At 48.5% G+C, this 11,439-nt stretch overlaps 3 protein-coding genes across 8 annotated transcripts in view; 2 read left to right on the top strand and 1 right to left on the bottom strand.

The window, feature by feature from the left end:
* The first annotated feature begins 876 nt into the window (after positions 1-876).
* On the top strand, positions 877-3,149 carry Tmem262 (transmembrane protein 262). 3 transcript variants are annotated; one of them, XM_031389403.1, is made up of 3 exons: positions 877-1,907; positions 2,012-2,111; positions 2,578-3,149. In XM_031389403.1, exons 1-3 carry the CDS (start codon positions 1,734-1,736, stop codon positions 2,637-2,639), a joined length of 336 nt encoding a protein of 111 aa, XP_031245263.1. In that variant the 5' UTR covers positions 877-1,733; the 3' UTR covers positions 2,640-3,149. The 3 variants fall into 3 exon arrangements, with proteins under 3 accessions (XP_031245263.1, XP_031245262.1, XP_031245265.1); XM_031389402.1 differs by lacking the exon at positions 2,578-3,149 and adding an exon at positions 2,215-2,373; XM_031389405.1 differs by lacking the exon at positions 2,578-3,149 and adding an exon at positions 2,215-2,317 and having other exon boundaries at positions 1,610-1,907; positions 2,012-2,079.
* Positions 2,346-6,444, bottom strand: Zfpl1 (zinc finger protein like 1). Of its 4 annotated transcripts, none has more exons than XM_031389400.1 (8): positions 6,334-6,444; positions 5,833-5,942; positions 5,445-5,556; positions 3,983-4,176; positions 3,798-3,870; positions 3,580-3,726; positions 3,222-3,339; positions 2,346-2,801 (listed from the first exon to the last, which is right to left on the bottom strand). In XM_031389400.1, exons 2-8 carry the CDS (start codon positions 5,932-5,934, stop codon positions 2,615-2,617), a joined length of 933 nt encoding a protein of 310 aa, XP_031245260.1. In that variant the 5' UTR covers positions 5,935-5,942; positions 6,334-6,444; the 3' UTR covers positions 2,346-2,614. The 4 variants fall into 4 exon arrangements, with proteins under 4 accessions (XP_031245260.1, XP_031245258.1, XP_031245259.1 ...); XM_031389398.1 differs by having other exon boundaries at positions 6,266-6,444; XM_031389399.1 differs by having other exon boundaries at positions 6,270-6,433.
* Positions 6,445-6,471: 27 nt separating this feature from the next.
* Cdca5 (cell division cycle associated 5) overlaps positions 6,472-11,439 on the top strand; it is a 16,032-nt gene continuing 11,064 nt past the window's right edge. Inside the window, 4 exon segments of the mRNA XM_031389396.1 lie at positions 6,472-6,668; positions 6,857-6,948; positions 8,150-8,215; positions 8,300-8,335. Of these exon segments, the coding sequence (XP_031245256.1) occupies positions 6,623-6,668; positions 6,857-6,948; positions 8,150-8,215; positions 8,300-8,335 (240 nt within the window). The 5' untranslated portion in view covers positions 6,472-6,622.

Raw genomic sequence — 11,439 nt, forward strand, 5'->3', positions numbered from 1 at the left:
CTCTGCCTCCTGAGTGCTGGGACTAAAGGTCTATACTACCATGCCCACAGCCCACTTCTTAACCTATAATTTATGGCTGCTTTTGTCAGACTAAATGGCTCATAAAATCTAAAGCATTTATTCACTTGGTCTTGGACCAAAACATTTCTTGACTTCAGTGGGCTACTTAGAAACTGTACATATGAGGATTTCAGCCCATGTAGCTTTAAGAAAGTGAATTTGAGCTAGAGAGATGGTTTCACAGTTAAAAGCCGCTCTTCCTGATGACCCAGGTTCAATTCCCAAGCTCACATTGTTCTGTAACACCCTGGGGGATCCAATGTGCACCTACCTAGAACATTGTGGGGCAGATGATCAGGATGAGGTCAATGTCGTCCTTATAAGTTTGAAGCAGCCTGGGCTACATAAAAACTCCCCCAAAAGCTGAATAAACAACAAAAGGGCTGGAGAGATGGCTTAGCAGTCAAGAGTGGATTCCTGAAAGATGTCCTTTGACCATCACATATGCATTGTGGTAATTCGAACACTTTACTTCAACCCCACTAAAATGAGGCTGGGCATGGTGGCACAATCCTTTGATCCAAGCAGGCAAACCTCTGTGAGTTCAAGGCCAGCCTGGTCTACAAAAATGAGTTCTAGGGTAACCAGGGCTGCCTAGTGAGACCTTGTCTCAAACAAAACCAACCCTTGGTTAATTAGTACTAATTAAATGTGATAATCTTTAAAACCCTATTTTCTTTCTTTCTTTCTTTTTTTTTTTTTTTTTTTTTTTTTTTTTTTTTTTTTTTTTTTTTTTTTTGGTTTTTCGAGACAGGGTTTCTCTGTATAGGCCTGGCTGACCTGTAACTCACTCTGTAGACCATGCTGGCCTTGAACTCAAGAAAAATCCACCTGCCTCTGCCTCCCAAGTGCGCCACCACCACCCAGCCCTATTTATCTTTCATGCTATAAAAATACATGGGCCTTGGGAGTATAAGAACCAGCCCTGCAGAGAGACAAGGAAGAAAAGGCACAGAACCCAGGTGACAAGAAGCACCAAACACCACAGAACTTAGACAAGGCTGACTACCCAACCAGAGGGAAGACTACATTTTGCTGTTTCTGATTTCCTATGAAATCTGGTGGCCAGAACTGAGAGAGGGAAGGCAGATTTGCTGGGGTTGGGGGAATTAGTCTGTAGTCATCCCAGAATACTATCTAAAGAAAAGGGAAATTTAATTTCCTGTTTCTGCTCATTGAAGTTTGTGGTAACTCTAGTCCAACTAGAGCTTAGCATGTGGCCAAAGCCTCCCTTGCTTGGAAAAGCCTTCGTCTATTCATCTAGGCCATAACTGTCTGCCTAAACCTTGCTTGTGGGCTGGGACATGCCCCTCTACCTTTCTGAGCCCGGGACCTGTTCCCTCTACAATGTCCCCTGAGGGGATACTGAGCTGCCCACAAAGTACAGAGGATTGGATGGTGTGGGCTGCTGTCCCTTCCTTAAACTACAAGCTCCTGCCACCCAGCACACTTTGCCCATCCCTCCACAATGGAACATCCTCAATACCCAGACACATTCTACTTGTTGGAATCAGGCTACGTTCTAGAACCTTGCCCTCTCCGACGCCTTCCTCACTGTGGAATACACTGCTGTTTCTGACAGAACACCCTAGCATGGAAGGATCTTGCTGGCTCTGGACAGTGACCACTTGTTCCAGTTGCTGGGTCTGACTTGAGAGCAGGTTGTGACCAGGATGCGGTGGCGGGACCGCATAGCTGTGTTATGCTTCCCTCCAGGGCTGATGCTCACTGTAGCTGCACTCATACTCTTCTTCATACACATGGGTGTCTTTGCCAGTGATGTTCACAATTTCTGTGTCATCCATCACTACGACCGCATGAGCTTCCGTTACACGGTTGTATTAATAGTAGGTCTGGGGTGGGGCTCAAGGGCTGGCTGGGGAAAATCAAGGGTTTGATGGGAATGTTTGTTATGTCGGGGGGCCACTCTCCCATTGGATTGGTCTCCCAGTTCTCCCAGGTGATCAGCATCGGCTGGGCTGCCATGGGGTCACTCTACGCAGAGATGACTGGTGACAAGTTTCTTAGATGCTTTGCTTTGACCATCCTGAGTGAGTGGGGAGGTGTACTACAAGGAGGGGAAGTTTTGAAACCCTGAGACATGTCAAGGAGGGGACAAAAATGTTGAGCTGATGGGCTCTCTCCTCTATCCAGTCATCAATGGAGCCATGTTCTTCAACCGCCTGTCCCTGGAGTTTCTGGCCATCAATTACCGAGAGGAGAGACACTGAGGCCTGGGCATTGGGGACAGGACTAAGAAGGGAGATGGAAAAAGCTGCTTCAGATGTTTTAATAAAATCTGTTGTTTATTTGCACCTGTCTGGTCCTTTGAGGGTTGAAGTAGAAGGATGGAGACCCAGAGGCAAGCAGGTGAAGACCAATTTGATCAAAAGCGCTACACACCCGGCCTTGAAGCCTCAGCCTCCAACTGACTTGGCCCCAGGGGATCTTAGTGTCTCAGGACTGAGGGAGAGGAGTAGAGAAAAGCCCTCAAGCCTTCCCACCTTCTCTCCCTAGGACTCCAGGTCCTAAGCTGGCCCAAACACGAGCAGGCTCAGGAAGGACCTACACGGATATGAGGGTTCATGAGCGGGTCCAGATTGGGATCACTGTCTGCTGCAGCCCTGCCGAGTCGAGACATAAGGGCGAGGAGTGCCAGGAAGCCCAGCAGCCCCAACAGGAGCAGCAGCCCTGCCCGCTGGAGCAGAGTCAGTGGCCGCTTCCGGGACCCAGCCCGGCTCCTAAGAAGAATGAGAGAAAAGTCAGGTCAGGCCCTGGGTCCCTGCCCTGGCACAGAGAGAAGCCTTAGTCACTACCTTTGTGGACTGGGACTGGTCACCCTGTACTCCTGTATTCGCCATCATATTGAGTTATTATGAAGCTTGAATTAGTGGGACACAAATCATCCTGGAAGCCTGAATATGTTAAACACGAGGGACACTTAGAAAAATTAGGTGGTTATCACAGCAGAAAGGAGCCTCAGAGCCCAAATCCAAACCTCCTATAGGAGGAAAGGGCAGAGTCCCTGGGAGTACACAACACAATAAAGCTGCCTGTCAAGCCAGGGCCTCACTATGGCCCCAGAACAAGTTCCACTGTCATCAGATTATCCATAGTGGGGCTTCTCCTTTCTGACATCCCACCCTTGTGTCTCTGTGTACCTGAGCAGTTGGGCCAGCCAGCCCAGAGCAGGCCGGCGGCGATATTTGTCATCATCACAATCTCCATGAATGCCTGCTGTCCGGTCATCATCCCGTGTGTCATATACTTTCCGTGGGGCTGTAGAGATAGAGACACCAACATTAACAGGCTCAGACAAACTGATCCTATGGCATGGGTGGAGGTGGTAATGAAGGACCTCCTGCCCTCCCCAACCTAACAGAGTACCTTAAGAATTGTGGGAATGCAATATCTGAACTTGAAGTGAGGAAGAGCCATCCCACATGCGGCTCCTGAGCTCACTCCACCCAAATCATCCACTGTTTTCTATTCTCTGACTGGGAAAGTCCCCCAGCTCACCGTGTGTAAGGGCTTCAGTACTACCCATGTGTATGACTGTGTGCTGCTCAGGACGGCTTGGGGAAGGAGGAGGGCGGGGAGCCTGGCTATAGAAAGCAGGCGCAGCGGGAGTGCTGTCTCTCTCCTCTTGCACAGGGGTGGTGGTGGCTGTGGAAAGAGTGAGATCTCAGTGGAGCAGGGAGACGAGGTTCAGACAGCAGATTGAGGCCACCACTTACCATTAAAGCTTGACCAGTCAGAGAAGTCTGAGGAATTGAGGGGCTCGGGCTCGGGACTTATCACCTCATCGATCTGCAGAAAGAAATCTCAGTCAGCAGTCTGCCTATCCTGCTGCTAACCCATCCCATCTGCCTCAGGAGAGGCCAGCACAGACAGATGGTCAGACAGAGAGACAGACTCTCACCAGAGGGAGGCCCAGTCCTGCCCGGGCCCAGTTGACTGTGGCTAGCTTTTCTCTCAGTGCTGAAGCCACTGGGCCAGCGAGGTTGGCTGAGGGGAAGATGGGGCCGTTACAGCTGGGGCACTGGTAGCCTGCAGGCGCTGTGTTTCGTGGTAGCTGGGCAGCACGTTCATTGATACAGGCCCAGTGAAAGAGATCTTAGGACCCATGAAATAAGAAAGGACAGACATGAGAGAGGTAATTCTTTGAGCTCTTATCCTTGGCCTAACAGTCCCATACCCCCATACCATTCCCTTACTGCAGGAATGAATTTTGGACCTATATGTGGATGCCTGGGGCTGTTCCTTTTCTCCCCACTCCAGATCCCTAAGGCTTCTTGCTAATGCTATTGAACCAAATCAAGGTAGAGTCTACCAACTTGGCCAGCCCATGACAAGGTGTGACTGGGAAGGTAATGCCTTCTACCCTTTCAAGAGTCTTCTCTGGCCTACTGTCATCATACTCCTTGGGCTAATGACTACACAATAGTTTCAGGCTGGGTGTGGTGGCAGTGCCTATAATTCTAGCACTTGGGAGGTGAAGGCAGGAGTATTAAGATCTCAAGGTCAAGGGGCTAGCGAGATGGCTCAGCGGTTAAGAGCACTGGCCACTCTTCTGAAGGTCCTGAGTTCAAATCCCAACAACCACATAGTGGCTCACAACCACCCGTAATGAGATCTGACTCTCTCTTCTGGAGTGTCTGAAGACACCAACAGCGTACTTACATATAATAAATAAATAAATCTTAAAAAAAAAAAAAATCTCAAGATTGGCCCCATGAAATTCCAGTCTCAAAAAAGACTACAAACAAGAACACGTTTAGGAAAGCTTCCCAGACACAGATACAAGCAGATATCCAGAGGCACAAATACACATGTGCTTATAAATACACACGCAAACTCAAGAGCCACTCCCTCAATGTACACTAGTCATACATGTAAGATGTATACATCTGTACACTCATGTCCCCTAACACTCAATCCCCCACTTCATTTCATCATGCATCCCATGGGACATGTACTCATATACGCTCATTACCCATCTACTCACCCACAAGTACTGATCAAGGTACACATCTGTATGAGTGGACAGGTAACATCACATGGAGAAATTCAGGTGAAGCTGCCCCCTTTTGGACCAGCACCTTGAAAAACTTAAGCTAAGGCTTTTCTACTAGGCTGTGACTACTGACTCCTGGCTAACTGTAACGTGGATAGCTCCCTCTGGGTAAAGTCTCCGAGTCAGTAATGTTCTTTAAAGTGGATCTTGCTCATAACCACAGCACACAGCTTATAAAACAGGGCAGTACCTAAAAGAACCAGGATCTGAGGCTCTGCCTTCCAAGCTTGAGGGACTCAGTATCTTGCTATCAAACCAGTCTCCAAGCTGGATCCTGGGGCTGCCCTGACCCCTTCCCAGGTCTCACCATAGCAGACAAGACGGGTGGTCTCCCGACTGGCCAGGGGTGTGTTGCACAGGCGGCAATTGGGGTTGTAGTCACTATCTTGTAGCCACTGCAAGTAGGACTGCACGATGCACTGGAGTGGGAGAGAGATGTCACAACTGGTGCCCCAGGCTCCACAATGAGCATACCACTCCAAGGCCCAACTGCCTTGTTTCTCTCATCAGACTCATTTCATTTGTTCAGTCAATGACCATTTATTGAGGAGCTACTGAAAGCATAACAGAAAGCATCATACACCATGGCCTTGCCCTTGTGGAGCTTACAGTCTACCAGAGGGGCCCTCATGAATTTGGAAGTAGCCAATCTTGTCTGCCTACCCACCCTTCAGACACTGCTATAAACGTCCCACCTTGGCGTGATTGGCTACTAGGCAGTGCTCGCAGACGTTAACTCGGTGCTCGAAGCAGAACAGGTTCGTCACTTTCCTCTTAGGGCACTTGCAAAGTCCCATGACCGATCCTAGGGAGGGGAAATCAGTTAGCAGGACGCCAGATTCTGGTAGCTGCCACTTTGTTCTCACCAACCCAGTTCATTTCTTCTTTTTAATCTCCCAGTCCCGTCCCACATCAGTCCCAACACCAAATTCTAGCATACTGCCTCAGCAAGGGTAAAGCCACGTGCCCTGTACAGATCGTACCACAAACGACCGATCCTTCATTCCATCAAGACCCAGGCCCTAGCCAGATCTCTCCCAACTCCAATACCACCAGCCCCGCCCCCAAGACCCCACCCCCTCTTGACCCGCCCCCAGCTGGCAGACCACATTCTGGGTGTCAGCGAACCTACGCGAGCCGGTCGCGACGGGTGCGTACTGTAGTGGAAAGCGCGGAAGGCCGGGGACTGAGCTCACCGTCTCCGGTAGCTGCAGGTCCGCTCCCTTCGGATCGGGCCTGATTATCCCTCCGCTGCCACGTCTCTTCCGGGTGCGGCGCACGCTGATGACGCCACCGCGCCTCCAGGACACGCCTCCGCCTTACGCTAGACGTAAAACCTGTGACGACAAACGGGTCGGCCTCCTGCTAGTGTCACTTCCGCTTTCTCGCTAACGTGGTGGGCATTTTGAACGTTTGAAGCTGCAAGTTCCCGGTTGGCGGGACACTGAGTAGGCGACCGCGGCGGAGCTGAGCCCGACCATAGACATGTCGGAGCGGCGAACACGATCTGGAGGGGCCGCCCAGCGGTCTGGTGAGCGCGGGAGCAGTGGGGCCGCGTTGTTTGGGGAACAAAACCTGGGTCCCGGTGGAAGACGACCCAGAGGAGTAGCTGGAAAACGACTTTTGCTTTTCCGAACTCGTCAAGCATCTTGTTCCTTTGGTTGTTGTCTTTTCTTCGAGCAAAATTTTGCTCATCATTAAACGTTTTTTCCTTTCCAGGGCTCAGGACTCCTCTTACTAAGCCTTCGAAGTTGTCCAAGCGGAAATCTGGCTCAGACCTCCCGAACACGTTCCCTGAAGTCTGGCCAAGGGTGAGCTCCTAGTTCTTTAGGTGTTGGGGTTTGGTTTTGTGCACTGCGTATTCAGATATTAATTTCTATGCCTAGGTATCTGTAGTCCGGCTAGCTAGCATTTCCGGGCTCACTGTTTTCTATCACTTCTGATAAAGAGCTGATCAGCCTATGGCTGGGCAGAAGAGTACAGAGAAGGCGGGACATCAGAGCCCAGTGATGAGGAGTCTCAAAGATTGAGTCCAGGGAGAGAGAAGTGGGAGAGGGAGAGGTGCGGAGGGAGCAGGTGGTTTCTTTCTTCTTTTTTTTTTTTTTTGGTTTTTCAGAGACACGGTTTCTCTGTATAGTCCTGGCTGTCCTGGAACTCACTCTGTAGACCAGGCTGGCCTTGAACTCAGAATTACACCTGCCTCTGCCTCCCAAGTGCTGGGATTAAAGACACTCGCCACCACTGACCAGCTCAGGTGGTTTCACTATAAGGTCGAGAAGGGGGAGAGAGCAGTCATGAGGACCAGAGTCATGGACCAGAGTGAGTCAGGGTAAGACTCAGATGCAGGTAAATCATGTGGTTGGGAGATAGGCAGCCTGAGAGGGTTAGAGTAGCCCAGAACTGCCCAACATAGTGTGAACAGCCTTTTAGTAATACCTCTGTGTCATTTACTCAGGAGGTAGGAGGGGGGTTGGGGAGGAAGAAATGCCCTGCGGTTATTTGGGGGTCAAAGCAAAGGGGGTCAAAGAACCCCCACCCAATGCTTCCACAGTTGGTGCTCAACATTGGACAAGAGCTTACACAAAATAACAAACTTAGAACCAGGCTCAGAGCCTGAAAAGTCTTGAGTAGAAGGTGAGAAAAACTTTTCTTTTTTTTTTTTTCTTTTTTTTTAAAAACAATGTGGATTTTGTTTTGTTTTTCTTTCTTGCTTGCTTTCTTTTTTAAGATTGATTTATTTATTATATGTAAGTACACTGTAGCTGTCTTCAGACGCACCAGACGAGGGCATCAGATCTCATTATGGGTGGTTGTGAGCCACCATGTGGTTGCTGGGATTTGAACCATGACCTTCCGAAGAGAAGTCGGTGCTCTTCCCCGCTGAGCCATCTCACCAGCCCTGAGAAAAACTTTTCTTAGCGACACCCCCCCAATTACTTTTTCACTAACTTAGAGGGCTTTGAATTAGTATAAAGTTCATGGATAATGCTACTTCTTTTTTTTTTTTTTCAGACAACTCCAGCAGCTCCAGTCAGAAAGGCCATCGTCTTGAAAAAGATCGTAGCTCATGCAGTAGAGGTGAGGGGCTGAGAGAGGAATTTGGGAGTGAGATGTCAAAACTGGGCTTAGCTATTGATTGATCAGTTGATGCTATCCCTGCAGGTCCCAGATGTGCACACACTTCGCAGGAGTCCTAGGGTGAGTTCAATTCCATCTGTTTATTTGTGTAGGATTTAATTTGTTTGCCTTAGAGGGCAGGCATACTAAACATTTACCTCAGGCAACAACTTCATGCTAACCAGGCAACAACTTCATGGCTTGTCAGTTTAGGTCTCACAGTGTAACACTGTTTCCTGAACTGGAAGTTACCGTAGACAGACTGGCCTCAAATTCACTGAGATCTACCTGCATCAGTCCCTGCAGATAGATCAAATATTAGAGATGGTCATGCTACCAGTGCTTGCTGTAATTACATTCTTGTTTCCTGCCTGTGGGTGTCATTCATTTTTAGTTTAGTTTAGTGGGGTTTTTTTTGTTTTTGTTTTTGTTTTTAAGATTTATTTATTATATATGTAAGTACACCAGCTGTTTTCAGACACCCCAGAGAGAGAGGGCATCAGATCCCATTATGGATGGTTGTGAGCCACCATGTTGTTGCTAGGATTGGAACTTAGGACCTTTGGAAGAGCAGTTAGAGCCCTTAACCCCTAGCCATCTCGCCAGCCCCCATTTTTAGTTCTTTATGCTCTGAGCATTTTCACTATTTTTCTTAAAAAGTTATGCCTTAACTACTGCTCTGTAAACTGTTTTGCCACCAGGTGGTTGTGATGGCACATGCCTTTGATCCCAAGACTTGAGAGGCAGAGGCAGGCAGATCTCTGGGTTTGAGGCCAGCCTGATCGACAGAGGGATTCTAGGACAGACGGGGCTACACACACACACACACACACACAAAAACCCTATCTCAAAGCAAAATAAAAAGTTTGTTTTGCTCAGCCTTTATTTATGGTTGTAGAATGAGCTAATGTTTAGGAACTAGAAAGATGCCTCTGGGTAAGAGCAGTTTTCAGATTTCATCACGTTGATCCTAAACACCTATAGCTTCAGTTTGAGAGTATCCAGTGCCCTCTTCTCGCCTGCAGGAACACGTGCACACACAATGTAAAAGACGCTGGGTGGGGGTGGTGCACACCTTTTATCCCAGCACTCAGAAGGCAGAGGCAGACAGATCTCTTTTCAGACTATAGGCTAGCCTGGTCTACAGAGTGAGCTCCAGGACAGCCAGGGTTATACGTGGCTAAGCCTGACCCTGAATTTAGTATGTGCTTAAAGCTGGTTTTGAATTCCTGACTTTCAGTCTCCCAAGTGCACACCCGGCAATATTTTGTTCTCTGGCCAGGGTTGTGTTGCTCTCTGGCTGGCCTTGGTACTCTGAGTAACATGCTGGCCTTGAACTCCAGAGTGCCTTCCTTCCTCGCCTCAGGGTGCTAGGGATTGCGTATGTGAGGCACAGTGCTAGTTTGATTTGTTATTCTGATGTGTGCGCTGCTGGAGATCAATCCCGTGACACAATCCAAGGTCCATACTAAGCAGGTATCCTGCTGGTGAGATAATCCCACTCATCTTTTTTAGGAGGTTGGGGGGAGTTCAAAACAATGTTTTTCTAGGTAACAGCCATGTCCTAGAACTTGCTTTGGAGACCAGGCAGGCCTCAAACTCCACCCCCCCCCAACCCCTACCCTAGTGCTAGGATTAAAGGCGTGTACCACCAAGCTTAGCTTCCCAACCAGCTTTTAACTAAAGTACTGACATAATAAAGCTGAAGTATTATAGAAAGGTTTTCCTGTAAATGATTTTATTAGAGTCCTAGGACCAAGGGGGAGAGTTAAGATGGTGAGTGCCCAAGAAAGATGATGGTGGGATGAGTGTCCTATCACATCTTCTCCCAGATGTCCTCCTGATCACTCCATTGCCACCACTGACACATTTCTCTGCAGTGTCTTTATCAACATCTAGTCTGGTACTTACTTGTTTGATGTCTTTCACCCTAAACATGACCTTCAGAGCAGGAACTTCTGCATTCAAGGCCAGCCTCCTCTACATAGAGAGACTCTGTCTCAAAAATAAAAATCTGCTGACTTTGGCAACAGAGGATGGAAGTAGTGGTCAGGGGCCGTCCCTCTTCTGATTGGCTTCCTTTTATTAATTTAGTGCTCCCATCATAGCAAAAAGAACACAATGAGGAAAACTGGGAGGTTAAAAAGCAGAATAAGCTGGGTGGTAGCAGTAATGGTGGCACATGCCTTTATCTTAGTACTTGAGAGGCAGAGGCAGGCAGCTCTCTGAGTTGCAGGCCAGCCAGGGCTGCAGAACAAAATTCTTCAGATTCTCCAGATCTCATGGCCAGGAAATCTCTTGATACCTTCCTTGTATTAGAGCACAATGCCCCTGAATTTGTCCTTTTACTATTTTAATAGGTCTCAGCTCTAGAAAAATAGGTGCCAAGTTTCATGTCCATTAATTCAGTGAGCCTCCAGTGTGCAGGATTCTGCTATATGTGTTGGGCACTGCCAGTGATCCAGACAGCTGGTGCCCTGATTCTCAGGCTTGCCTGTCTGGATGGTATGACTCAATTAGCAGGTCAGCTTCTGATAGCTGGATTGTGATCGTAGGTAAAAGGGTACTGTGATAGTATAATGCAGATGAAAGGCTGGGCTGGATTCAGGTATGAACAGCCTCCCTGAGGAGGGGTGTGAGTAACCAGTACATTAGCCTCAAGTACCTATGTCAGGCTGAGCTTTTGCTCTTGATAGCTTTTTGGTAGCTGCCCTAGCCTTGGATCAAAGCCCTGTAATGGCTGTGTACATAGAGGTAGTGCTGTAGTGTGCCGTGGCACCACTCTGCTGTATCTTCATCTTCAGTTTCTAGATTGTTATCCCTGACTTCAGCCACGCTGCCTGTTTGTTCCTTGACCCTGACTGAAACACCTTGTCCTCAAGGCTTTTGTATCACCCATCACCTAGATCATAGTTACTCCAGTGTCCACACAACTCTGCTCCACACCTTCAAACCATAGCTCTGTCTCCTCAGTGAGACTACAATCCCAACCTTCCCCCCCCACCCCCACCCCCGAGATTTGTTCTGCAGCTCTGGCTGGACTAGAGATCCTGCCTCTGCCTCCCAAGTGCAAGGATAAAGGAATGTGACACCACCACTGCCACCGCCCAGTTTATTCTGCCTTTTAACCCCAGTTTTACTCATTGTGGGTTTTTTGTTTGTTTTTTTTTTTTTTTTTTTTTTTT

The sequence above is a fragment of the Mastomys coucha genome, unplaced genomic scaffold (genome assembly GCF_008632895.1).
Source record: "Mastomys coucha isolate ucsf_1 unplaced genomic scaffold, UCSF_Mcou_1 pScaffold21, whole genome shotgun sequence".
In the NCBI taxonomy this organism is placed as follows: Eukaryota; Metazoa; Chordata; class Mammalia; order Rodentia; family Muridae; genus Mastomys; species Mastomys coucha.